This window comes from Cyprinus carpio, chromosome A16, assembly GCF_018340385.1.
Source record: "Cyprinus carpio isolate SPL01 chromosome A16, ASM1834038v1, whole genome shotgun sequence".
Lineage (NCBI taxonomy): Eukaryota > Metazoa > Chordata > Actinopteri > Cypriniformes > Cyprinidae > Cyprinus > Cyprinus carpio.
In genome coordinates, this window is record NC_056587.1 from 18,290,056 (window position 1) to 18,317,598 (window position 27,543).

The 27,543-nt window shown below is 37.1% G+C and overlaps 1 protein-coding gene across 1 annotated transcript in view; it reads right to left on the minus strand.

The window, feature by feature from the left end:
- LOC109071293 (zinc finger protein ZFPM2-like) overlaps window positions 1–27,543 on the minus strand; it is a 145,476-nt gene that overhangs the window by 57,532 nt on the left and 60,401 nt on the right. Inside the window, exons 4-5 of the mRNA XM_042773085.1 lie at window positions 16,708–16,826; window positions 14,937–14,938 (exon numbers count right to left, since the gene is read on the minus strand). Of these exons, the coding sequence (XP_042629019.1) occupies window positions 14,937–14,938; window positions 16,708–16,826 (121 nt within the window). The remainder of the gene's footprint in view (window positions 1–14,936; window positions 14,939–16,707; window positions 16,827–27,543) is intronic.

A 27,543-nucleotide genomic window follows, 5' to 3' on the forward strand; every position in this document is an offset into this window, starting at 1 on the left:
ATACGGCGACTTCAATTAGTTGTTCACCGTGATGAAACAAATTGCATGTGGTCAACTGGAAATTTCATTAAGGCAGATTTTCCTGCAGCTCTCGTTATCTCTGCGTATTAATATTTCCTCGGGCTTGCTGGACGGGTGAGTTGCAGGGGACAATTTTTTCCCCCCTCTTCCACGCAGCAAACATCCAAATCCCTGTCACATGTATCCACACAAAATTATGGATTCTCTAAAAATAAACCCTGATGTTTCTCCTTTTCATGTGCTGTTTGATAAACTAAATAAAGCCCTGTATTTTTTCAAAATCACTATCTAGTCCAGAAAATATATTCCCATGTCTGTCATCCGTTCCAGCCTGCTCTTTTTAAATGGCAGTGGTTTCATCACCTAAAATGAAAAGATACCTCCTCCTTGGTGCCGTCTTTGCTTCTTCTTTTTTTCGAGTGAGCATCTGCTATTGGGAGGCTAAATAACAGAAATATGCAAAAAGAGAAATTGCACGCTAATTCCCTTTGGAGATAGATCTTGGCGCCTGCCCTGTCATAAATCAGAGAATTTCGATATGAAATGAGGCAAGCTGCTCTAATCATTTCTGCATTTCAAATTGGATCACTGGCTCAATCGCTTGGCTTTTAAACTGCTTGCCTAAGAGCAAATGTGAGGTGGGAGATAATGGGGAAGAAATCTCAGCCCGCGTGCCGTAGTTAGTTTACTGCTTGAGTGCAAAAGAATGCTTTCAGCCCCCCTCCTCCTCCTCGCCTCTCTGCGGCTTTCTCTTTTCAACTTTGTTAAATTGACTTTTTCGTTTGAAATCGATTAAATTGAGAATCACTCCGGCTCTACCAATCTTTTAAGGAACACCCATTGAGGTTCGCTCGGGCCTATCGTTTTGCACTGTTCACCGTTGCTATAGGAACCATGCATATTTATTCAAAATCACCTTGCTTTAAAACATAGTTTGACTTGGGGCTGATTTAATCGCAATCTTTTCTGAACACAGAAAATTGTCCTATTTATCCCCCAAACAGCAGCCAACACAGATTCAAATGGCTTTTAATCGAGATTACGAACAACAGCGAATAAACAGGACATGCTGTACAATGTCATTTCGTGTTTGCTTTGACACGATGTTAAACATCTGATTGATGAATTACAAAATGAGAAGGAGATGCTAGTCAGCACCTTACATTGGACTTATATTGTCATCTCTACGTGTTTTGAAGCATCAGGCACAGAAAGGTTTCAGCTCTAATGCCATCTGGTTTAATGAGCACTTAGCCTCCAGGACAGGAGCTCTTCCTGTCGCTGTCTCTCTCCTCCAGGGCTGAACGGTACAGTCAGAGGGCTGCTGGGGACTTCATTAGCACATGCACCCGGCGATATACTGTGATGGGCCAGCTTTATAATGGCACAATTTGAAAGAAATGCACTTAAAGTGATAGTTCGCCTACAAATGAACATGCTGTCATCATTTACTCACCCTCTGTATGCCAGCTGGTTTTTGCGTGCATCGTAAAAGAGCTATAAAATTGTTCATTTGATTTGTGCACTATGTAATCTCACAAAGCTAAACGATAGATTTGCATGAGGAAAACACAACAAGTTAAGTCATTTATCACTGAAAATGACTGAAATCACTGAAGAAAAGAGTGTCAAGGCACCATGGCAGGTTTAAACACTATTGACAAATGATGCAAAATGCTGAATATTTTGAGGGAAGATTATTATTATTATTAGTAAATGAAAAATCCTCACACAAAGCTATTGTATAATTTCAGAATAGCACAATAAGTATGAACTACCTTGATGGTACTTTTTAGTGTTTATTTTTTGACAGCCGCAATCACTATGAACTGTCATGGTATGGCAAAAAGCTCTGTAAAAATAAAAATCTGCAAAAATAAAATAATAAAACAAAATAATGTATATATAAAACAATAATAAATATATATATATATATACAATATAACAAATATAATATATATAAAATATATATATATATATATATATATAATATATATATATATAAACAATATATAAAACATTAAAACCAAATAAAAACAGGGTTTATCACATCATGTGAATAAATAATGTAGTAAATAATGACACAAACGTCATTATTGCATCAACTATCGCTTTAAAGTGTGCCAGTATCTTAAATGGATAGCATTTGCCATTGAGTAGATGCAACAATATTGGGCATGCACAAATTAGCCTAAAATTACAATGAATAAAAACAGCCACACAACACAACCTGAACAAATTCAGGCAGACTTGAAAGCAAACAAAGGTAGAGTGTTCGATTGCCTGACTCGTGTGAAGTTGCATTTTGCACATAACTCGCATGCACATTATGTTCAGGGGACATGGCCACGCTGAATTCATAATGTTTGCTTTGCATTGTAATAATGTCTAGGAGGCAGAGGAACATGCCCTGCCCTTGTGCTCAGATTCGGCTCGTGAAATGGCATGCCTTCCCCATAGATCCCTCTATTTTTAATTTAAATTTCCACTTTGAATCCAATTGCTGGCTTCTTTGATCTTTGCATGCAACTTGCAGTCGACTCCTACAGCAAGAGCTAGCTACTGGGCCAATAACAAGGGGTTCTCTGTACGTCCCGTACACCTGTACAGATATCAGCATACCTGGAGGCCCAGAGAGGCAGGTGGCATCTGCCAGGCTACCAATCACACGAAACGTCATTGCATTGATCAGATTCCTCTCATCATTAGATGCAAGGAATGAAAGCTACGTGATCAGATGTGATACAACCTCTGAAAACTAGAAACAACCAGAGTGATTGTGGATGAAGGAAGCGTTCAGCATGAGGTAGCAAGCATTTGCATAATCTTCCAGAGAAGCATTAAACCGCAACGTGATTTGCGCTTTAGAGATGGGGTCTTCCATAAAATTATTCTCGATATTGAGTCATAGGTAAATAAATAAGAGTGACCCCCCCCCCACCGGAACGCATTAGACGTGAACTCTCTTATCTCCGCTCGCCGACCGTTAAAGCGAGGGTTTGCGGGGCTGCGTATGCTCTTTGTTACCCAATTAGTTTACTGACGACCCCCGTGGTCTAATTTTCTGTTTTGACAGGCTCGTACACCCTTGCCTAATGTGCTAGACCACCAGGACAGACGGCCAGACGCCGTCCAGACTTCTGCAGCCTCTATCAAGCATTTCTATCTCACAAAAGGCTTCTGTGATAGCGCACCAGATGACCGCTGCAAAAATCTGCGATTTTCACACTGAATACTTTCATTTAATGCTGCTCCTCCATCTGGACTGGTTGATGAGCGTTTGTGTGACAAAAGACAAGAGGAGACGAGGACCTCGGCTGTGGCCTCTTCCCTGTGAGAAGCAAGCGCCAGTTAGGGCAAGTAGAACCGGAGACTTTAGGCATTTAGTTTAACGTATGAGAACTCAAAAACAGAAGTGGTACTGGTGAACTGCTGATATAACACAACTCATTTGCTAAAAGCGAGCCTAACTTGGCTCCAAGCTCAAAACTAGACAATATATCACACATTTATTCACTTGAAAGGCAAGTTCAGAATTGAATGCCAAGACTGGCTCGTCGCGCACTACAAAATATGTGCATGTACGTGAAAGGACGGCCAACATCTCCTGGATTTCACCACCAATTAACCATCTCCGCTTCACACGGTGGAATGTTGAATTCCAACAGGGGAATCGAGATTGCAAGTGAAAACTATTGTGGATTATCTCGGCTACTTTTCAAGGAAGTTGTTTCAGTGTCCCACAAGTGGAGTCTTGACAGTGACAGATGGCAAAGCAGCTGGCATCGCTCAAACTCTTCTCCCTTGTGCTAGATTTTCCCCCTCAGTGTTCGGCGTGGATTTTGCCATGGCGTATTCCAACACCTTTGGCAAGACGTGGCGCAAACCGAGGGAGACAACACTGTGGACAAACTTATTTTGTTTCTTGCTAATTCAGATTTGATTGAGGTTATGCAAAATATCAAACTTCGGGGAGCTTTAGGCAATAGTTTCTACTTCTTTAGAGACAAAAAAACTTCCCAAAGCAAAACCATTGACGTCAGTTCATATGGAAGCACTATAAGTTGCATTTGAAACTATTACAGTTACTGTTTGCTGTTAGTGGGGATCATAACCAGATTTCATGCTCATCAGCACCTTTACGAACATCAAACCCCCATTGACCAAGAGAAACAGATGATCAAAGGGAGAAAGGTTATAGTTTGAAAACAAAAATGCCAAGTTTCCAAAAATATAACATTTGAATTCATGTTGTTGTTGTTTTTTTGTTTAAACAGTTATACCATTTTCAAAACATAAAATTATTTAAATCACTCTAATGTGGTGTGTAATATTTTGGGAAAAAATGTTGTGAGACATACTTTATGGTATTTTTTATTAATTTTTTTTTACAAATATATTGAACTCATAAACTCATCTTGATTTTTTTTTTAATTTAGTCTTTGTTAGTAAAAAATGTTTATATATGTATACATATATATATCATATATATATATTATATAATGTTGATTGCCGGGGGGATGGGGGGGATTTCCCCCTCTCTGGTCTATGCATCCCTGCCTCTGCTAAATAACATTTATCCCGGTGGGGATAATCATCAAACCCACTCTGACGGTCCCGATCTGAATCAAATGATTCGCGTACACGCTTTGAAGTCCCGATCTGAATCAAATGATTCGCGATACGCGATCCGATTGGAGTGCTTCGAAACAGTGAATCATTTTGCAACGCAATGGTTTAACTGATTCGGAGTGTCAAAAGCTCCGTTGTGTTCTTTGCTCGCTTTCTCTTGTGATGATTTGTTGCTTGAATAACCGTGGACATTAAATCATTACAAACAACGTAGGCTTACACTGTTTTTTTAAACTGAGATCTCACTAAATACAATTAGAATTAAAAACATTTAATAAAAATTTTCAAAAGCATCCCCCACTCTGTTTCACAAATCGCACCACAAATCGCACCCTGTATATATATATAGATGCATCTCAATAAATTAGAATGTTGTGGAAAAGTTCATTTCAGTAAAACAAAAAAAATTAAAAAAATTAAAAATTAAATAAATTCAATGCTCACAGACTGAAGTAGACTGAAGTCTTTGGTCTTTTAATGTGTGATGATTTTGTCTCACATTTACCCAACCAAATCTCAACAAATTAGAATACTTCAATAAGACCAAAAAAAAAAAAAAAAAAACTTTAGTTGAATAGGGTTTGACCGTACTATGTTGCTTTACTTACGCCGTAATGGAGGCGTCAGTTTGGCACGGTGAGGTGGTAGGGAAGCCCAGGTTTCTTTGACAGTGGCCTTCAGCTCATCTGCATTTGTTGGTCTTCTGTTTCTCATTTTCCTCTTGACAATACCCCATAGATTCTCTGTGGGGTTCAGGTCTGGTGAGTTTGCTGGCCAGTCAAGCCACACCAACACCATGGTCATTTAACCAACTTTTGGTGCTTTTGGCAGTGTGGGCAAGTGCCAAATCCTGCTGGAAAATGAAATCAGCATCTTAAAATAGCTGGTCAGCAGAAGGAAGCATGAAGTGTTTCAAAATTTCTTGGTAAACGGGTGCAGTGACTTTGGTTTTCAAAAAACACAATGGACCAACACCAGCAGATGACATTGCACCCCAAATCATCACAGACTGTGAAACTTAACACTGGACTTCAAGCAACTTGGGCTATGAGCTTCTCCACCCTTCCTCCAGACTCTAAGACCTTGGTTTCCAAATGAAATACAAAACTTGTTCTCATTTGAAAACGAGGACTTTGGACCACTGGGCAACAGTCCAGTTCTTCTTAGCCCAGGTAAGACGCCTCTGACGTTGTCTGTGGTTCAGGAGTGGCTTAACAAGAGGAATACGACAACTGTACCCAAATTCCTTGACACGTCTGTGTGTGGTGGCTCTTGATGCCTTGACCCCAGCCTCAGTCCATTCCTTGTGTAGTTCACTCAAATTCTTGAATCGATTTTGCTTGACAATCCTCATAAGGCTGCGGTTCTCTCGGTTGGTTTTAAATCTTTCAAGTCAAGTCAAGTCACCTCCACTCAACTTTCTGTTAACATGCTTGGATACAGCACTCTGTGAACAGCCAGCTTCTTTGGCAATGAATGTTGTGGCTTACCCTCCTTGAGAAGGGTGTCAATGACTGTCTTCTGAACAACTGTCAGATCAGCAGTCTTCCCCATGATTGTGTAGCCTAGTGAACCAAAATGAGAGACCATTTTGAAGGCTCAGGAAACCTTTGCAGGTGTTTTGAGTTGATTAGCTGATCACACCATATTCTTATTTGTTGAGATAGTGAATTGGTGGGTTTTTGTTAAATGTGAGCCAAAATCATCACAATTAGAAGAACCAAAGACTTAAACTACTTTACACTGAATTCAATTAATACACGAGTTTCACAATTTGAGTTGAATTACTTAAACTACTCAAACACATCCAAAACAATCTAAATTAACCAAAATAAACAAAATACATATACATATATATTACATAAATACATATATATTATAGTAATAATAAAACATTATACCAATAACCTTTAACCTTGACCTTCACTGGCACTTTACGCTCAAATGTTTTTTTTTTTTTAATTATAATTTAGTATCACTTCATTATCCCTTTTTTTTTTTTTTTTTGAAAAGTAATAAAGTACATTCAGTAAGATTTTTAACATAGCGTTAGCTTTGGTGCAATTACAGGGCAGCTCCTGCTCTTTCTCTAAGTCCAGATGGATGAAATTACCTCACACGTTCTAACTGACAGATTCATGCTGGCTAATGTGTCCCCTAATGCATTGAAAGCGCATGTCTCCAGAGTCTCAGCCAGTCTCAGTACTGATTTGAGGTCACTTTTGCTCTTGAGGACCACCAAACATCTCACTGTACATGTCAGTGGCTCCTTTGACTCATTAAGTGAAAATGAGCAGCCAGACGTGCAAAGTTATCTACCTACTACCCCATATCCCCTCCACAAAAAAAATCAAAAAAAACTCTGTATAACACAGATACCACACAATGGTGCTTTCATGCAAAAGTAGTAATATGATAAAATACACCATTGCTTGATAAATTAAGCATTAAATGTAATAATCATAAAAAAAAAAACAGTTCAATAGCCTAATGCTAGCCTGTTCTCACAACCACTGTTGTGTTGCATTCTTCTGGAAAAATCTTGTGGCCTACTTTATTTTAATACAGCCTTTAAAATCTTCAAAATGCAGCCCGCGGCACTTACGCTCAAATGAAATAAAGTATTCAGTTTGTTGCACACTGAAAAGGAACGAGCCCTTGTCAAATGACGTCTATGTGGATGTATCATTCACAAACTTGACACCATGAATTGTGACGTGGCGTTTAATGGTGTCTTCACCCTGATTGTGCTAAACTATGTAGCCATCACTTCAGTCACAAAGCGGTGGCCGCTTATCGCTTTCCCCCCCATATCTGTTTGCCTGTTTGGGACATGAAGTGATGAAGAGGAGAAGGGGGAAATGTCAGGTTCACTTGTAGATCAAGTCGAGCATGCATTATCTCAGCTCTAGTCATCTGTGGCCCCAGCAGCCGCTGGCACTGTGAGGAGAGAAAACACACCCCCCGTTTCCTGTCAGAGAGCTGTAGACGGGCTGAGAGGATCCCTCAGAGAGAAAGAGAGAGGAAGTATAAATCCCAAACACCCCTCCGCCACTAAGTCATGACCTCAGGTCCCCTGTATCCCCTCAGGCAGCACTAGTCCCACTGTGTATCACAATAATTTCATTAGAAGGGTGAGATCAGACGAAAAATGGGCGTTGAGAGAATTCAAACATGGTTCTCTTAGAATCTAGAACAGGGTTCCATGATTTTTCCATGAATGTTCTAGTTGTTCATAATTATTGAATAGGTTTGTTGAAAATATGTATATAGGCAATTCGACAGCACTCACAAAAAGCTAAATATCTTATATCTAATGACTCAAATTCAACACAGAAATGTTCATAATGATTTATTATTGCCCCAATTTTAAATTTGCCAGACAATTCCAGTTTTTCCATGGTTGTGGGAACCCTGCTACAACCTTTGTGACTGATGATCGTCTAAGGCTACGTTTACACTGGTGTGTTTTCGTTTTAAAACGCATAACTTTGCTACGGTTGCACCTGTTGTTTACACTACTCCAGCGTTTTCGACCCTTGAGCCTAGACTTTTGAAAACCCTGCAGACCCCGTTTTAGTTTGTAAACTCCGGGGTTGCATTGCAGTGTATACGATGGCATGGCTGGCCACATTCATTCTGCGTATCCTTGACAACCGTGTAAACAATGACATCATGCAAGTTGTTGTACCAGCATGAATGGTCATGAGACATGCATTTTTGGTTGTGTAGTGTGGACGGAGAATGTTTCTGAAATGCTGTGAAAACGCCAGTGTAGACGAGGATCGTTTTCATTTTAAAACACCGTTTTACAAAGAAAACGCACTACTGTAAACAGGGCTTCGATCTGTGGAGATCTGTCAATTTCTGTAGAATCTTGTCATATTTTAATCTCATTTTCTGTTCTGTATTTGTGGGAAAATTTGTGGAATAATGCTTTTTTTTTTGATATACACTGTTTCATCAGGTAAGTTAAAAAATACTTATTCTAAATTATACGGCTTTAGGATGAAAATATTATTTAATATGAAAGTATTATTAAGGCTTAAAGATTTATCAAACTAGACAAAATATCTGATAAATGGTGATGAATGTATAGAACTTTATGGTCTACTACCAGTTGACTTCTGTGGAGCTTTCTGCTTAATTTTATGATTTAATATTATGATAATGAAGATCATCATTATATGCAGATCTGTGGAGATTTCTGTACAATTTTGTAATTCAACACAATGTCAATGAGTATAAATAAACATCTAAAAACAATATATTTCAAAAAAATAACATAAAAAACAAAAAAAACTTCCATACTATCACATTTTCTGTGCTGACTGTGGGGCAATATAGTAGAATAATGGGGAAAATAGTTGGATAATGGTAAAATAATTTATATATGCATATATAAAATGGGGAATAACAAAATATATAATAACAAATTAACGACTACATTAGATTACATCAAGCAAGATCAAGTTAACCAAAATATCTGATCAATTAACAAATTCAGATACTAACAGCAAAAATCTTTCACTAGTTAAGTTAAAAGTATATTTTACCTAATTTATAAGGTTTTAAGTCAAAAATATTCAATATGGCTGAATCAACCTGACTACTTCAGATTACACCAATGAAAGTATTATTCAAGCTAAAAAGTGCTATCAAAATAGCCAAAATATTTCACTTGAATGTACTTTATGTTGGATTCTAGTACCTTGAAAAGCAGCAGCAGAGCATGCACTTGGTAAAGCTGCTGAAGATATGACTGCTGGACCTCCTGTGTCTTTATTCCAGGGTATAATAATCCCTGATGCTTAGTTAGCAAGCTTTATATTTATGAACAAGATCTATTCAAATAAATATGACTCATGGACAACTCAATAAAAAGAGACTTTAGTGTCAAAATTGGCCTTATTTACTTTGCTAATACACAAATCCGGTCTTATTGTGCTTATTCCAAAAGAGAAGAAAGTTTGTCTTTGTAAAATTATTTCAAAATGTAATTATTTAACCCTTGTCCTCCAACCATCTGTCAAGTAGAGATGGATTTTCACAATCCAATCAATTCCTGATGAATAAAATGTCCTTCTCTATAGTTTCATTTAGAAATATGTCACATTACAGAAATATGATGGGTCATGAACATCATTTCATGTTGATGTTAAAGGGCCTGATGTTTGAATTTCTCTTTAAAGCTGCCTTCAAGTCATGTTGGAACGATTGTATTTGGGAATTGAGTGCACAACAACATCACCACAACAACCAGAATAAAACCATGAAACTTCCAATTACACAAACAAACAAACACGAGTTAAGTTCATGTCATTTAAAAAACATGGCGAAATCTAATTGGTATTGGTCCAAAATGCAGTTGTTGAGTGTAAAAATTTTGCATGCTAGAAAATACTATTCATTCACTCTGTTCATGAGGTGACAGGCTTGTGCAGCACAACTACATTTCCCATCACTCTCTGTCACACTATGCGAAAGATTTCTGAAATATTCACCCAGTGTGTTTTCCTGTTATAACCAAAATCAACTGATTGCTCATTTGAATTTGTGATTTTTGAAATTGGTAATATGAACTTCACAGGATGACTTAAAGGTAGCATTAGTCTTCACAGGATAGAACACATACAAACATAAAGCTGTTAAACTGGACAATGAGTAATAAAACTGAAAACGTACTCTCAATAATACTCTCAGAGGATTATAGACTACTATTTAAAAATCTGAATTGGTAAAATTCTTTTGTATTTTTGTCTCTTATGCTCAGCAAAGCTGCATTTATTTGATCATCTATACATTAAAAACAGTAATATTGTGAAATATTATTACAATACACACATTCTGTTTTTATATATATATATTTTCAGCATCATTACTCCAGTCTTCAGTGCCAAATGATCTTTCAGAAATCATTCTAAAATGCCCATTTGGTGCTCAAGAAACATTTTTATTATAATCAATGTTGAAAACAGGTGTGTAACTTAATATGTTTAGTGGAAACCATGATCCATTTTTTTTCAGGATTCTTGATGAATAGAAAGTTAAAAAGAACAGCATTTATTTGAAATAGAAAGCTTTTGTAACATTATAAAGTTTGATCAACTTAATGCATCTTTGCTGAATAAAAGTATTAGTTCCTAATTTTATAAAATCTTACTGACCCACACAAACCCTTGACCCTAATTATTAAACTATAATTACTTTTCCAAGCAAACATGCGATTGTTTGCCTGGTGGACAATAAAACCCCATCGATTTACACTGAGCCAAATATAGAGAACAGGGCATTCATTGTAAACAAACAAACACACACTTTCTTCATAAAATGTAGTTGCATGTTGATTTTACATGCACTGTCACTTTTCCCACTCAACAATAAAAGCAGCGCCATTTTCATTTCAGCAGTCAGAGACGTCAGTGGTCTAGTGACTTGTTTAAGCCCAGCAAAGTAATTGATGCATGCAATCGCAAATTGGTTCCCCGCCTAAACTTCAGGCCTATTATTTTATTAGATAAAGCCACATTTGGGTTGCCAAAATAATTTTTGTGTCCAGCAAGGAATTAAAATCCCATTAAAGCCCATGAGCGGGCGACATTACAAAAAGTGAGATATTCTCTCTGATAAATATGGCCTCAGATATATAAAAGATCTATAAGAGCATGACGTGCCAAATATACAGTTGTGCGAGATCTCTCGCTTATGAGCAAATAAACCCCACTTGCATATATAATTAGATGTAAGTGTAAATAATTGGTTATGCATGTGCCAACACGAGTATGATGTTTGTCTGTGTGCGTATGTGCGCGCTCCACTCTCAAGTCCCACTGATTCGTCTTTCCAGCCATGTTGAATCCTCTTTTCTTATCAGAGCAGTGCAGGCCTGCATCAGGCGCTCCTTGCTATGACAGAGGCTACAACAATAGGCATGCGATACTGCTGCTTAGCGCTGCGTTTCGGAGGGGAAACCTGCCACAGGCACAGATTAACAACACACACACACACACACACACATTCACTCTCTCCCCTTTTCAAACACACGCACCCACTCCCACAAAATAGATTGCAGCCACCAAAACAAAACATTTTTCCAAAGGCCCGGCTCTTGATTAATGAAGTAATGACAAGAAGAAAAATATAATTTCAGCATGAAAAAAATCCACTGCCACTTGTTCAAGTTTGGGACGAACAATAAACCTATAGGAGAAGGAAGAGGACAGCAAAGAGGAGGAGATGAAACCGAATGATGGCTGGAATTATTCCTCCTGCTCATTCGACACAATGGTTCGTGCTGAATTACAGCATAAAAACAATCCAGGAGCCCAACTGACACTGGTTCACCCAAATGAAGACAATAGCATGTCATTTCTGCAGCTGTGGATACTACACATATACAAACACAAGCTACATGCAAAAGAGTTTGACTCTTGGTTTATCGTTCGTGCTGGCTCATGAAACCTCCACAGAGGAATTTAGATTGCTCAGAGGATATTTTCATAGCTCAAGAGACTCCAGAGTTGTCTTTATTTTAGATGTTTCTCCTACAATTCCTTGGAAAGAATAAAAACAGACTTGGACTCTCAGCACTTTAAGATCTCTTCTAAAAATCTATGCAAGATTACTGGGGTCTTTTCCAAAAGAGAAACACCTGAAGAGCATTTGCACTCAATTTAGTCTCGAGAAGAGAAACTAATGAGATTTTTATTTAAGAATATTCTTTGCTATGGGCATCCCTGAAAATATTAACAAATGGTCGACTTATTTATTTATTTATTTTTTCTCAATCTACAAAACAGAGTTTAATCATGATGACAAATAGACACAAAACTGCTGAAATCTACAAACTCTTCATGCAATATTTACCAGGGTTCTGCAACATTCAGAAATTAATTGAGAATGCATTTCCAATTTCATTTCAATTGAGGTAGCAGCAATCTGTAGAATTAAAATGAGTTGAAACAGAAATAAATTAATTTAACTGCAATACAATATGCAACATTTTTAACTAACAAATGAAAGAACACTTCATTTCTCAGGTTGGATTTCTTTGACTATTAATTCAGTAAATTCCCCTTCCTGTCGTTTCACTTTAAATATTGCAATTCAACTTTTTGTTGGATGTGTCCAATTAATTTCAGATTCATTCATTAATTTAATGGGAACAAATTCTTAAATTATGAATTTTGCACAACCCTGATATTTACTCAGAAGTCACTCAAAATCATAAAAGTCATCCATCAATAAGGCTGTCAGTAAATTTAGACCTGACAGAAAAAAAGAAAAAGAAAAATAGAAGATAAAGATCCTGCTTGTTTATCACTGCTTCTTAACAAGACTTTTTAATTAGAGAAATGCTCATTCATTAGATGAACACTGAACTAAAAGCCATACTTAACTAACTGCCATCTTGGAAGGGGCCCGTAAATCTGTAGTTCATTATTAGGTTGTTTCAAAATCAATTATAAACACTTAAAATGGACACCGGGCTGCGAGAGAGGCGCTGAGCCACAGGCCACAGTCAGGGTTGAGTCCAGGCCCAGTAATTACTGTGATGAAGACACCTGCTACTCAATAGCTTCGACCCACACCGGCTGCCCGGCCCCCAGATGGCAGACATTTATGTCTGAGTGTCATTATTAATTTGTGTTAATTTGGTGGTGGTGGACGGGCTCGTCGCTCACCTGCGCAGGGGCTGCTGGGTAATTGAGCTCTAATGGCCTGATTGATCGGCAGGAGAGGAGAGAGCTCAGGAGACTATCACTCAGACACTGAGAGGAAGCGCTCTGTATACACAGCAGTTCAAATATCCATCGGACACTGACAACACAATATATCTTCTATTAATTTGCAAGTCACTTCCGTCACATTTCCATCACAAGAACGACTCAGAACAATTTTATTCACATCTTCAATCATTTCAATTCCTCAATTACAGTATTTCTGACATATGATATAAAAATAGTGTCCACTTTCTCGCAAGGAATGATTCACTGTTCAAACAGCTTTTGGAGATCCGCTCCAGAGTGTTAAATCAATAACTGCGATCATAGAGAGAGACGACTCACTGAGTCGTGAATCATTTGAGTGAATCGTTTGAATGGAACGAAGATAGATGGCATCCAGACTGGGGCATCTGAGGAGTTTCATGTGTAAACACGGCAGAGCGTGGCATCATAAACTCCCAGAAGCCCTCTGGTCTCCACTGACTTTTCTGTACATCAGATGTTTGATGTGTCCTTCACACCGGTAAGCCTCATCATGTGACCCTATCTCTGCCCCACAGATGCCAAGATCTCTCTCATTTGCTCACTCAAGGAGGGCGACATCACTCAGTTCTAGATGCAGGATGCACCCCAAACGCCTGTCCTACTTCACCATATTCAAGGGATGGACACACTAGATCTTTCATTTCTATTCACTTTCATTCATATGCACACTCTTAAAAAATATTGGCATCATTGGTTCCATTAATATCCAATATGGAACCTTTCTATTAGGGATGCACTAAAATTCTGGGCCAAAACCCGAAACCAAAAATTCTGGATGCACCTGGGTGAAAACCTAAATGCTTTGTAATAATTTTTTGATCTAATACTAATCAGATATAACTTTTTTTGACTAATTATCCAAATCCAAAGCTATTATTAGTAAGTAAGTCAATTTTATTTATAAAGCGCATTTAAATTCAAATAAAACACAATAAAATACGAATTAAAATCCAAGATAACAATACTAATCCATATAGTATATGTGTGCCTTGTATTAATCGCTACTAGTAAAATAAAACAATAAGCAGAGGCTTCAGCCTACACCTTTTCGGTTATTATGTACAAATTTAATGATTGATTGTCTGTGAGGACCGAAAATAAAAAAACAATAAACCAGCGAAGTGAACATCACAGGATATACAATAAAATACGAATTAAAATCCAAGATAACAATACTAATCCATAAATTTAAAATTGTTCTATTCCAACTTAAGTGCCCTGCGAAGTGAACATCACAGGATATTCCGCCATGATTCCAGTTTGAAGCAAACTTATATGTTCCATTCAAAGTGCATTGAAGTGTGCGAGACGGAAATTTAAATTGTATTTATTTACAGAGGTATATGATGTCACACTTGTCCGTATGTGAAGACGTTGCACAGCGCAAATCTGTGAATGAATGTTCCGAAGTGAAGTAAACTTCAACAGATTTCCCCTGCTCAGGGAGTAGGGAGCAATGAACACTGTGTAGTGACCATGTCAATGGGAACACAGTTCATTTACGGACCTCACTTCTAACAGAGCTGATTATCTGAATCAGATGTGTTAACAAAGAGAGACATAAAAAATGTGCCGAGCAGGGGGCTGGAATTGAGAACCGCTGATTTATTCAACCTTATGTCATTCCAAACCTGTTTGACTTTCTTTCTTCTGTAAAACACTAAAGACTGTAGAATTTTGGAGAATGTTGGTAACTAAACCGTTTCAGTTGCACTGTATGTACAAAAAATATAATGCAAGTTAATGGGAACCAAAACTGTTTGGTTCCCAGCATTCACTTAATTTTTGGGTAGACTATCCATTAAAGACATTATTGGCTCTGAACCAATGCTGACCTGTCTCAGCATTCTGACTCCATTCAGTCTACTAACTTTTGACATTTGTAGACGTCATTCTTCAGTTTAGCCAATCACATTCAAATCCATAAACCAGCAGTCGAAAAGACACAACTTTGGGTTCAGTCCATATCATACATCATATATCAGCAGATTCTGCCTTTCTCAGATCAGACACTAAAGAGGGTGACACAGGTGCTGTCACCAAGAATTGGAAATTCAACAGTGTTTAACCACCTCAAAAGGGTCAACATTCATGAAGATAGAGTTTCTGTCCGAAGACATTGCAACTACCTTCAACTTCAAGGGTTTTCATGCTCTTCTCTGACATTACATGTATTAACCCAGTAAAATGTCACACAGTGTTTGGTTTTATAAATCACTGCAGACAACCTTTTGTTCTCTTTGATTTTAAAGGAAAAATGCAACCAAAATTGAAAATTAATTATTATTTACCCACTCTTATAGTATGTAATTCCAAATCTCTTATATGCTATTTTTTTTTACACACAATGAGAAATCATAACAACTGAATTTTCCTTTTTAGGTGTTCTATTCCTTCAAATATAAAGAATTAAATTAAATTAAACAAAAATATATTCCAATTTATGTGCACTTTCTAGGGGAAGTACAGAAAAAATAGATAAAAAAAAAACAGCTCAAAAGCATGAGAAATATTTTTTTATAAAGTTATGAGTTATGCATTTGAGTAATCCATACTCCTCACAGACTTTTCCTTACGTTTCTTAACAGGATAAATATGAGATTCGTTAAAATTTAAATAACTATTTCTTAATTAATACGCATTCAAAATGGAATGTTACATCCTAAAGGATTCCCCTTTCTACCCGTGAAGTAAGGTCAACACTTTCCTCTTTTCTGCTCTTTCTTTAACAGCTGAAGGATCGTAACGGCAGCATGGGCCTAACTGGAAGAATCAGCGAGAACAACATCAAATCTAGTAGATGTAATATCAGTCAAGAATTGAGTAATTAAATGTGCAGATGAAATGGTCCAAGCACAAAGTAGTTCATTTTGAGGTCAGTTTGATGCTGGAATGCACAAGTTACACTGGGTTATGATCTAATATGTAACACAATTAACATCCGTTTATGTTCAGTAATCTTTCTTGTATGTTAATATGCAAATGAAGGACTTCAAGGAAAATAAGTTTCACCCTTTACAACCGACAGCTTCATGGACTGATTAACAAACACTGAGACTCTGTTAAAGGTGAGGTGCGTAATTTATGCTCTAGACAGATTGCCAAGAAATTCTGTTTCCAAAAAAGTTTCAGAAAACCACCCAAACCAATGCCACTGGTTCAGCCAATGACAAATCTTTCTGTTTTAACATTTAATTTAATTTGGTGTCATTTTCTTTAAGTAGGGCATAAATTGCATCCTTTATCTTTTACCCTCATCAACATTCAACTTGAGATAACGTACCTGAGCATCTGTGTTTAGCTCAATTTTCCCCTCGAAAGGCCCCCATGTGGTTCCTACAGGAAGCTGCTGGCGGCTGTGAATCCGTCGTTCTCCATCTTTATTAAACAAGTCCAGCTCTCCTGTGAGACAGAACAGGGAAGACAGTCAGTGTCACACAATAAATGCTTCAAGTTGACTGTAAATATATTTCGGATGAGTGAACAACAGCATCAAAATTTGCTACAATTCTTCCTCAAAATGTGTATGCCTTTATTATTTGTAATGAGACTAAGCATTAAGAAATACATTCTGTCTATTATTTTTTTTTTAAATCACATATATGTTAAAAGTGTATATATATATATATATATACATATATATATATATATATAAGTGTGTGTGTGTGTGTGTGTGTGTGTGTGTGTGTGTGTGTGTATGGGTGTTTGTGTGTATATATATGTGTATATATATGCGTGGAGAATCCAACTCTTTTACAGTCAAAATAACTCACAATTAATGAAATACAATAAAAAAACCCATTAAGTTGAGGTTGAGAATCCAACTCTTTTACAGTCTAAATAAGTCAGAATGCATGAAATAGCATTAGACCTCCCCTTTAATGAAAGCCAGTAAACAACAATCTAGTAACCACCCAAAACACTAATGACCACATAACAATGCACATAGCAATCACCTTGAGCACCTTAGCAGCCGCCTAGCAACACCCTTGCAACCATTCACATCATTTCATCATTTCATTAATGCAGTAGGTATTTAACTTGCTGCATGAATTTAGAATTAACTGCATATGTGATCACAGGGTTTCTGTTTCATAAAAACCATAATTTGAGCATCATAGCATGTTTTCCTGCCTCCTCTATCACGTATTTGATACAGACTCCAGCACCTGTTCTCAGAGCTGATGGCGATCAGATGGAGCGTATCAAACCGCTGGGATGCTAACTCCTCTTGAAAGAGCGTCTTTCGCTCTCTGATGAAACCTCGCTGAGATGTTACAGGCTTACCGGCTGGCGGCTTGGGCTCTATTTCTGTTTTCCCAGGAAGGGGGCCGAGGCCTCTTGTTAGTGGCGCGCTGAGCTCGGAGTTAATTAACCATGTCATGGGATAGCACAGCTAGCCCCGCGAGTTCCCCGAGCGCCGCTATCTAATCAGTTAGATTTTGTGTGCTTTTTTTAGGACAGTGATTAATCAAACAGTTATTATAATAGACTGCCTGGTCATGACTCTCATCTTTCGAGGGCTAGGGGGCTCTTGTCAGGAGGATCTCAAGAGCAGACTTCCGGTGGGTTTTCATGGCGATGTTGAGAGCTTTTTGGGGCTGGCCTGTGACTGAGGGAGATTTATCCCTCGGAGCTTGAGTACTATCTGCTTTATCATCCCGCCAGTGTCCTGTTCGGCTGTGTCACAACACTCATAACAACAGCAGAGCTCTTTACAGCAGACTGAGAATCTGTACCACATTGAAAATATTTACGTGAATTGTTTGCAAAGCTCAGAAGTTTCTTCTAAAATTCAAAAAAATACACAAATGAGATAATTACTGCCAGACTTATATGGCGTAGTACACATTTTTAAGAATAAATGTTCTCTATTGGCATTGATGGTTGCATGGTGAACCTTTAACATCCATGGAATCTTTCCATTGCACAAAATGTTCTTCATACACTCCTAAAAGTAAAGGTTCTTTATTGGTTTTGATAGTTCCATTGGTTTAACATTAATGGAACCCTCCAATGTGCAAAATAAGTTCTTTGAAGAACCAAAAATGATTATTCTAGGAACTTTTATTTTTAAAGTGCCTCTATTATGGCTAATAAAAGGTTCATATTTTGGTTTTGGGAGTCCCCAACAACAGGTTGACATGCATGCAAGGTCAAAAAACACTTTTCATTGCCTTATAAAATGCATTTATTTTTACCTTTCTTGCTCAAAAACTCCCAAACAATTCGCTCAACGATTAATTTTTCCAAACCCCTCTTTTGCGTCATTGCGTGATGCTAATCTGCGGTGATTGGTCCGATTCTCATTTTCATTTCATCATGCCTGTAATGCCTGATAAAGCAGCATTTGTGAGGGGAATGCTGCTTTGTGTACAGCGTTACCGGGGAAACTGCTATTTTCTGCTCCAAAAGCAGCACCTAGTGGCAAAGAATGAATTAGCATTTTCATTCAGACCAACATGAAAAGACCTACAAGTGGGCGGGCAATATTCAAATTTTTCATGTTAACTTCAAAATGAAATGGCTTGGGATTGGGAACTTTGCAGGGTGTTTTCATTCAATTACAGCTGTGTTACACTGCATGAAAGGTAATTTTCAAAAATCCATAATAGGTGCACTTCAAGAATGTAGTAGAAAAAAAGTTTCTTTAGATTATTCGAAAGGTCCATCAAACTAAGAAAACAAAAAAAGGTTATTTTTAGAACTGTTCACTGAAAATGGTATGGCATCTTCTATGGCATTAGAACCTTTATTTTTAAGAATGCAGATTATTTGGTCTCGAGAGAATTTAATGAGAAATGTTAGAGTTCATACTGAGATCTTTGACTTTTGGATTGTAGACTTTGGTATCTTTTGTTTGAGACATTGTTGAGAACTCTAGAGGAGACACTCTCTCAATAGAAACATCTGAGATGCAGGAGATTTTAGCATTTGTTGGAACAGAGACATTAAAGAGACATCATGTTTGATTTTGACTGCAATCAGACAGTGTCTGCAACGCTCTGCTCGCAACATATAGGTGTTTCTGTAGTGCAGTGTGTTTCGTGACCTGTTCTGAATAAAAGCTGGTTGGTAGATGATCTTCAGCGTGGTCTTTGTGGGCTGAAAGCAGTACAGTGCTGATTGAACTTTAAAATGACCTATTCAGCTGTGTTTCTCACTGCAGATATCAGCTGCGTATCTATGACATACTAACACCCCGGTCTGCTTGAATGGAAATTCCCCTGCGACTGAATAAACATCTCAGTACCACGATTCCCAGACATATAACAACCATGCATAACAGAGACTTCAGTAAGAGCAAATGAGAAAATACTTTTTAATATAAAAATACTTTTTTTTACAATAGGACCTTATTGTACAGTGTTAACAGAAGTACCACATATTACCAAGACATCTGGAAATTGTATTATTGTAATATAGTATTATGGTTTGTACTACTGTAGTATGATGTTTGACAGAAAAAAAACAACAACCAACGCAAAGGATGCACCGAAATCAAAATTCTTGGCCGAAGCCAAAACCGAACAAAATGAAACACTGAGTTTCCATGTTATGGTTACTAGCAATGACAGAGACTTTTATACTTACCTAGTTCAATAGGATATTTTGAAGATTATATTTTATTATTATTAAATTGAATATATAAATTCTAAAATATTTTAAAGATTAAATAAGCCATTAGATGAGGACAAAACAAAAAACCGAAAAAATGCACATTGAAATATCACTGAGATCCGAAGAGTACCGATGACACATCAGATTTATAATATAGTTATTTATCCATTTCGCAAAGTTTAAACATGTAAATATTGCCAATTTTTTTTTTCAAATTGGCTGCAAAGGATGCCAAATTAAAATTCTTGGCCGAAGCCAAAACCGAACAAAATGAAACACTGAGCCGAATACCGAACACAGATTTTCAAGTTTTTTCCCCCATGTATATTGCCAATTTTTTTTTTCCATTGCATAAATTAAATAGCCAAAATGCCCTTTTTACTGTTTTGACTTGTTTTTCAAAGAAAAAACAACAATTATTTAACACTGAACATTTTTGAAATTCTAGCAGACACTATAACAACAAAGCACAATTTAACTTAAAATTAAGTTAGTAAAATAATATTTTTTGGCCATCAGACCCCTTTCTTGAATGTATTTTACTGTACAATTAAAAGCAGCCCTGCTGAGAAGAGACTTCTTTTAAAACATTAGAAAATATTACAGATCCCAATTTGAAGACTGTGTGTGAATGTTATAATAAATGTATTAACAGAGCTGTTGTAATGATTATTATCATTATTATTGTCTTACTTTTTATTTTATTTTAAAGAACAATAGTAAAATTACAATACTAAAATTTATGAATGTTGATAGAGTTCTTGCTTTTTCTCAAGTTTTATTTTGGCGGAAACACGCAGGAAGGCCTCAACGCTTCTTTTTGTTGACAACAGCAGATTTATAAATGAGTCTAATTATAAATACATTGTACGTATCACATTGTTACATGCCTTGTAAAAATTCATAAAAATGTGACTGAGCAACTCACAAGTAACACTGTTTCAGCGCAGATCTTCCTCGTGCTTTGGACTTTGAACACTGGTTAACAAGCAGATCTGCAGTGAGTTCGTGCAGCACTGTCAGAATACATGCAATTTGTGCGTGTTTTAGAAAATATAACGTTCTGCAGTTTATTTACTAATTGTTTAAGGCCAGTTCGCAATTTCAATCATCATACAGTAACCAGCAACAATCACCCCTTCCACTTCTCATTGAAGACATGTGATGCGATGTCTTTCTCTGCCAGTTTAAATGCTTCCACACTGCTGACATGTGCTACATTATAAAGAGTGTGTGCCTCTCAGTCTGCGCTGGTTGCTATTTGATAGCGTCATGCCATTGTTCGGTACAATTTATTCATATAATTTTGGTTGCCGAACATTCAGTGCATCCCTACTTTAGCAAATGCCTTTTAGCATGTAAACAGAAAACAATTTAATATTTAAAAAATGACTGCACAAACACATCAGTAATAGTGTTGAATTATCACTTAACAGTTTCAGACTCAGAACATTATTTACTGAACTGTTAACCTGCTAGTGGTAAATTAATACTGCACTTATTCACTCCTATGGTAAATATCAAAATACCATGGTATTTCCAGAGTTCTTGAATGTGAAAAACTGCATGTGAAACCCTATTTATATACTGCATGCTAGAAGAATTATTTTTAACTAATGCCTTCATTGCACGTTATGGAGCTCAGCAGAGATATTGGGAGAATTTGGGAGGCGGGGGGTCTCTCTGAAGCCTGTCGTGTTCCCGCCAGCCTGTTGGAAGGTGGGGAACCTCATTAAAGGGAAATAATTAAGCGCTGGAGCGCAGCTGGTCCACATCACAGGCAGGCTAAATCTATGGTAGCCCACCACCGCTTGATGTGCTCTGTTTCTACTCTGATAAGACCTCGTGGCCTTTCGCCATGATCGCACAAGTTTCTCTTTAGCCCGGCTTGACACTTTCGCTGAAGTCTTCTGTGCATCCCATGCTGGGGTGAATGAGGAAGGCGTGCAGCACAAGGACATCTGAAGTCCTAATGCTGGTAAGTATGAATGTGCCAGTCGTCTGTGGAGCATTCCAAGCCACGTCTAGAAACCTCACGTCCCAGCTGGCTCGTCCCAGCTGTTACCTATACGGCATGAGCCCGAGAGGCAAGACGACGGCATAAGCAATGAGCCAGCCTGTGACCATCGCCATATTTGCCACAAGCATTTAGAAATTGACTCTCCATAGATTACAAGATAAAGATGTACAGTCGCAGATTACCCGCTCGGATCTGGCATGCATGCTGATGAAGGCTGGCTTTGGCACTTCATTACTGTACTTTTTATCTAGATTTGCCATGAGTCAAACATACAGTAAAAAATAAGGAGTAAATTTAGATTTTAGAGCCTGATGTACAAAGTGAGCGAGGATATTGTAGAACAAAATAAAAATATCACAAACTGGTATATATTTTATTTTATTATTATTCAGTTTTTGGACATCAAGTGTCAATCCAAAATTGGTACCAAAATTTATATTTCAGATTTTATTATTTTATTCAATTATTATATCAAGTACCAAAACAAAAAATCAAAAAAAAAAAAATAAAACAAAATAAAAACCAAAAAAAAACAACAAAAAATCCATCAAATACAAACCAATTCTGTACCAGAAAATGTCAACAAAAATGCTGTCAAACCCAGGAGAGATTTACATGGTTCTTTACTTTATTGTTTATAATACATAATCTGGTTCATAATCTGGATGTATTATTATTATTTAATTTCGGATATCAAGTGGCAATCCAAAATTGTAAAATAATAATAATAATAACAAAATGTTAAGAAAATGTAACAAAAAATGTCAACAAAACATTGTTAAACTGAACAGGGATGTTTAGTGTTGTCTACTAATAATACACAATCATATAGTTAACTTGCAATTTTTGAGATGTTAACAGATTATTGAAAAAGATGATATCACACATTATTTTGCATAATAAGTATAAAATTTTCAAGCATAATTATAACCTAAGCTGGTTTGCTGGTCTTAACTGTTTTCCCAGTCTGGTTAGGTTGGTCTACTTTCTGGTTTTAGGGAGGGTTTCTTTTGTCAGCAGGTCAGGATTAGAAATCGGCTGGTCAACCAGCTAAACCATGCTGGGAGACCAGCTAGACCTGTTAAAACCAGCTAAGACCATCAAACCAGCTCAGTTTAGTCTGTGCTTGCCTTATCTACCTTAGTTTTAAAGGTAGTTGCATTTTACTAATTGCATTTAGCATTGTTTTCCCTGTGCAGTCAATATCAGTGCAAACTGAGGCAAGATTTTGGGTCATAAACCATCAGTTGAGTATCAACGAAACAGAAACTGCAAGATTAGTTTAGTAGTGGTAATGAAGCGTACTCAGGCAGAGCTCACAGGTGGAAACACCCAAAAGCTCTCTCATCAACCAGCGCTGAAATGCCACTATCTTGGCACAGAGGAGCTGTTGACATGAGTGAAGAGAACTCCATCCCCCCATCCCTCCACTCCTCCCTAGATAAGATCATCTGTCGCTCTTCTCCGGGGTCTGCTCCCCCTCACCACAGATCCCTGGCAGAACCATGAATGTCCCTTTTGTGTGCACAGATCTTCCTTTGATAGCCCCAAAAAGATGCTGCACGCGGCCACTGTTTGTTTCCCCCCGAAATGGGGGGATGATGGGGGATGGAGGGAGTCACATCTCCCACCTCTAAAATACAGACAAAAACGTAAGTTTTCAGGAACCAACAAAGACAATAATTACAATGTCACAACACAGGAAGAGAAAGAAACTACCTTTTGAAAAGAAGGCGACAAAAGTTGACATTCCTTCTCCAAACACAGACCAACCAAACAACTACATTTTCTAAAAGATTTTAAAAATGATTTTCAAGAACTATTTGCAAATGATGTCATTTCTTTAATATTGTGGGTGGATTTTTCATCTTGCACAACCCAAACTGTCTCTTGCACCCATACAGTCACTAGTTTTTTTTTTTTTCATACAAGTGATATGTGATACATTATGATATAGTATATTCACATATAAATTATGATTAATGTTTGAAAAGCATTGTTTTTATGGTTACTGCTTCAGGTGACTTTTGTTTGACTTTTTAGTGCCTGATAAACATACAAACTCTTACTCTGACAAACTTGTCATGTAACTTCTGTGGTTATGCTAACGTTCAACAACGCTGTTGCAGTGTTACTTTATTATTTACAATTACTTTTGTATATAATTCCCAGACTTTTATTTTACTTACTTTTATGGGGTTTAAGCCTTAAATAAGTGGGTCAGATCTTACTCAGAAAGTAATTTAAAGGGGTCATGAACTGAGAAATCAAAATTTCCTTGATCTTTTGACACATAAATGTCACTGTATTATAAAAACATCCTGTAAGTTTCAGAACTCAAAACTTTCTTGTTATTCTAAAATCAGCCTATATTGAAGTCGACAGGTTGTGAAACATGGCACTTTATGACGTAATAGTGTGGCTAAACCCCTCCTCCGTGGAAGAAGATTAATGCCTGCTTCTATATGATTGCCTGTTTAGCCCCGCCCACCGATTCTACATCACTGCTTGTTCAGCCCCACCCAACCGATTCTACATCACTGCTTGTTCAGCCCCACCCAACCGATTCTACATCATTGCTTGTTCAGCCCCGCCCACCGATTCTCCATCACTGCCTGTTTAGCTCCTCCCACCGAATCGTGCATGTAGTGTAAATAACGAGAGAGTCAAAAGCAGGTCTACACAGAAATCAAACATTAAAGATGCTCTGAAGAAAACAAGTCTTTGTTCACTTCATTTTGCTGTGAATTCATTTACAAACAAGGCACAATTCAGCGCAGGATTTTAAGAAAGACAAAGTAAAAGATGATGCTGTGGCGACTATAATGGATCTGACAGTAATCTGGCACCATACAAGTGTGAGGAACTGTTTTTATTATGTGCTCACTATTGTTTTGTCTGTTATCACAGAACATTTGATATGTAATGAGTATTTATGTGTTTTTAACCTAAATCACAGCAGCGTCCATCTATGAAGGATGTAGGCTGTCAAACACACACAACTGTTAGCCAATCATAGCAGTGGTCGTTTACTTCTGAGTCTACGATTCACCACGCCTATTCAAACAGAGTGTTCTGATGAGGGGGCCAAAACAGGACAGAAAATAGCCTAAATTTCTAAATTATTATGTTTTTTGATGTAAAAATGTTGATAACATTATAAGTGGACTTCAGAGAACTGTACAAAATAATAAAAAGGTAGTTCATGACCCCCTTAAACAGGTACAAATGCCCATCAGCCACGTGTGACAATACAGGAGTCACATATCAAGATCAACAGCAGCTTATGAAGCAAATGAACATATTGTGAGGGGCACGCGGGGGGAAATGGAGAGCTCTGTATCACTCCACAAAAGGTGCAGGAGCTCTGAAGGAGATATGTGATCTGAAATTTTACAGCTGAAGGAGAAATGTCAGAGCGCTTTGATAAGAGAGCGATGAACTTTCCTCCACCCCCCTCCAAACTCCCATTATCAGCTCGAAGAGAAGCAAATGCATCATTTTTATCCCACGGCTTTACCATTATCTCCTCGCCAGACACTTGTTTTAAAACACACGAGGACCTTTATACCTCACTCTCAGTCTCTCTCTCACACACATACACTCTCTCTCTTAATAAACTTACCTCTTGCTAAAAGAGACTGGAATTTTGGAGTATTCTAAGATTATTTATGCAAGAAGAAACTGTCTGTCTTGCACTTATAAAAATCTACTGTGCATTTATAATGGTGCGGTGATGGAATCAAAAGGTAATATGATTCAACCTGATATACACTACTGCTCAAAAATTTGGGGGACAGTAAGTTTTCAGAAAAAAAAAACCCCTCTATACTTTTATTCAGCAAGGATGCATTAAATTTATCAAAAGGGACAGTAAAGACATTTAAAATGCTACAAAATATTTTTTTCAAAGTATCTTGAAAAAAAATCTGTTTTCACAAAAACATTAAGCAGCAAATCAGCATATTAGAATGATTTCTGAAGGATCATGTGACACTAAAGACTGGAGTAATGATACTGAAAATTCCAGCTTTGCCATAACTGGAATAAATTATATTTAAAAATAAATCAATATAGAAAAAAAGTACTTTTAAATTAATAAAATAATAGTAACTCACCGTATTACTGTTTTTACTGTATATTTGATCAAATAAATGCAGTCTTGGTGATCTTCTTTCAAAAATATTAAAAATCTTTCCGACCACAAACTTTTGAAAAGTGGTGTTTACATATGCAAAAAAATAATAAATAAATAAATAAATAAATAAATAAATACATATATATATATATATATATATATATATATATATATATATATATATATATATATATATATATATTAATTAAAATATAAATAAATAAAATAAATAGATAAATACAAAATAAAGTTTAATGGATGGTAATAAATACTTATTACGGTTTTTTTTCTTCTTAATTCACTAATAAGTGTGACAAAATGTACAGTTTCAACCCTGATAAATATTCTGGTACTGTACTGAATTCTGATTATTAAGTACCATAGTATTTACACAGTACTTCAAGAAATACCATGGTACTATCTAACTATCATCTATTTTGTTTTTGTTAAAAATATATTTACTTAGAATCTATGGCTGCTTTTCAAATAATCACCAAAGAAAAAAGATGCCAAATGCTGTAGTAATGATATCTGCCAGCAGGAACTAACCAGTTAAACCTTGATTGGCCTGTTTCCTCCAGCTTATTTCGATCAAAACCTGAGCAAAGTCATTCTGACTTCAATCTCCAAAGCTTCTTTCCCTTCTGTCACTCTAAATGATAGGACACAAAAGATTAGACGTAAACTTGAGGAAGATGCCCCCTCTGAATGTAGAGAGGCTAACAAATCTGATAGTCTGAGATGTTACAAATCTCAGTGCTCATGTGGGACATAATTCCTATTTCTCCTGTCAGCACGGACTGACTAATGGTGCCTGAAACGCTCACAAATACTTTGAATTATGGGAATGCTGGTTTCAGCCCCTCTAAAAGAATCTCACTGCGTTCTTGATGATCTGAAGGAGAACGTTCGGATATATTTCCCTTCCACAAGACGCACACAAATAAACACTAGCTTATCTGAGGGTGTGTTAATAACTACCGAGCTCCCGGGTCACACAACAGCTCACATATCTCTCACACGTTTGATTTTTCTCTGCATTTACAGGTGCTGTTTTTCTCCAGTGGCTCGAGCGGGTCATTAGCTCTATCCGCAGCCGCCCCTCCAGTCAATTACCACATTTCAAACTTTCCTCCAGCACAAATCCAGCCGCTCCTGCCTGCCTGACCCAGTTGTCTTTTGTGAGGAGGTCTTAGCTCCAGCAGTTTGACAGTCAACAGATAAGATGATTAAGTTTTTTTCCCCCTCTCCCCTTCTTTCTCTCATCCGGTTTTGATATAAACGGTGTAAAAGCAGGTTAAATCAGTCACTTTTTTAGGAGGAGTTTTTAATGGTTGGAG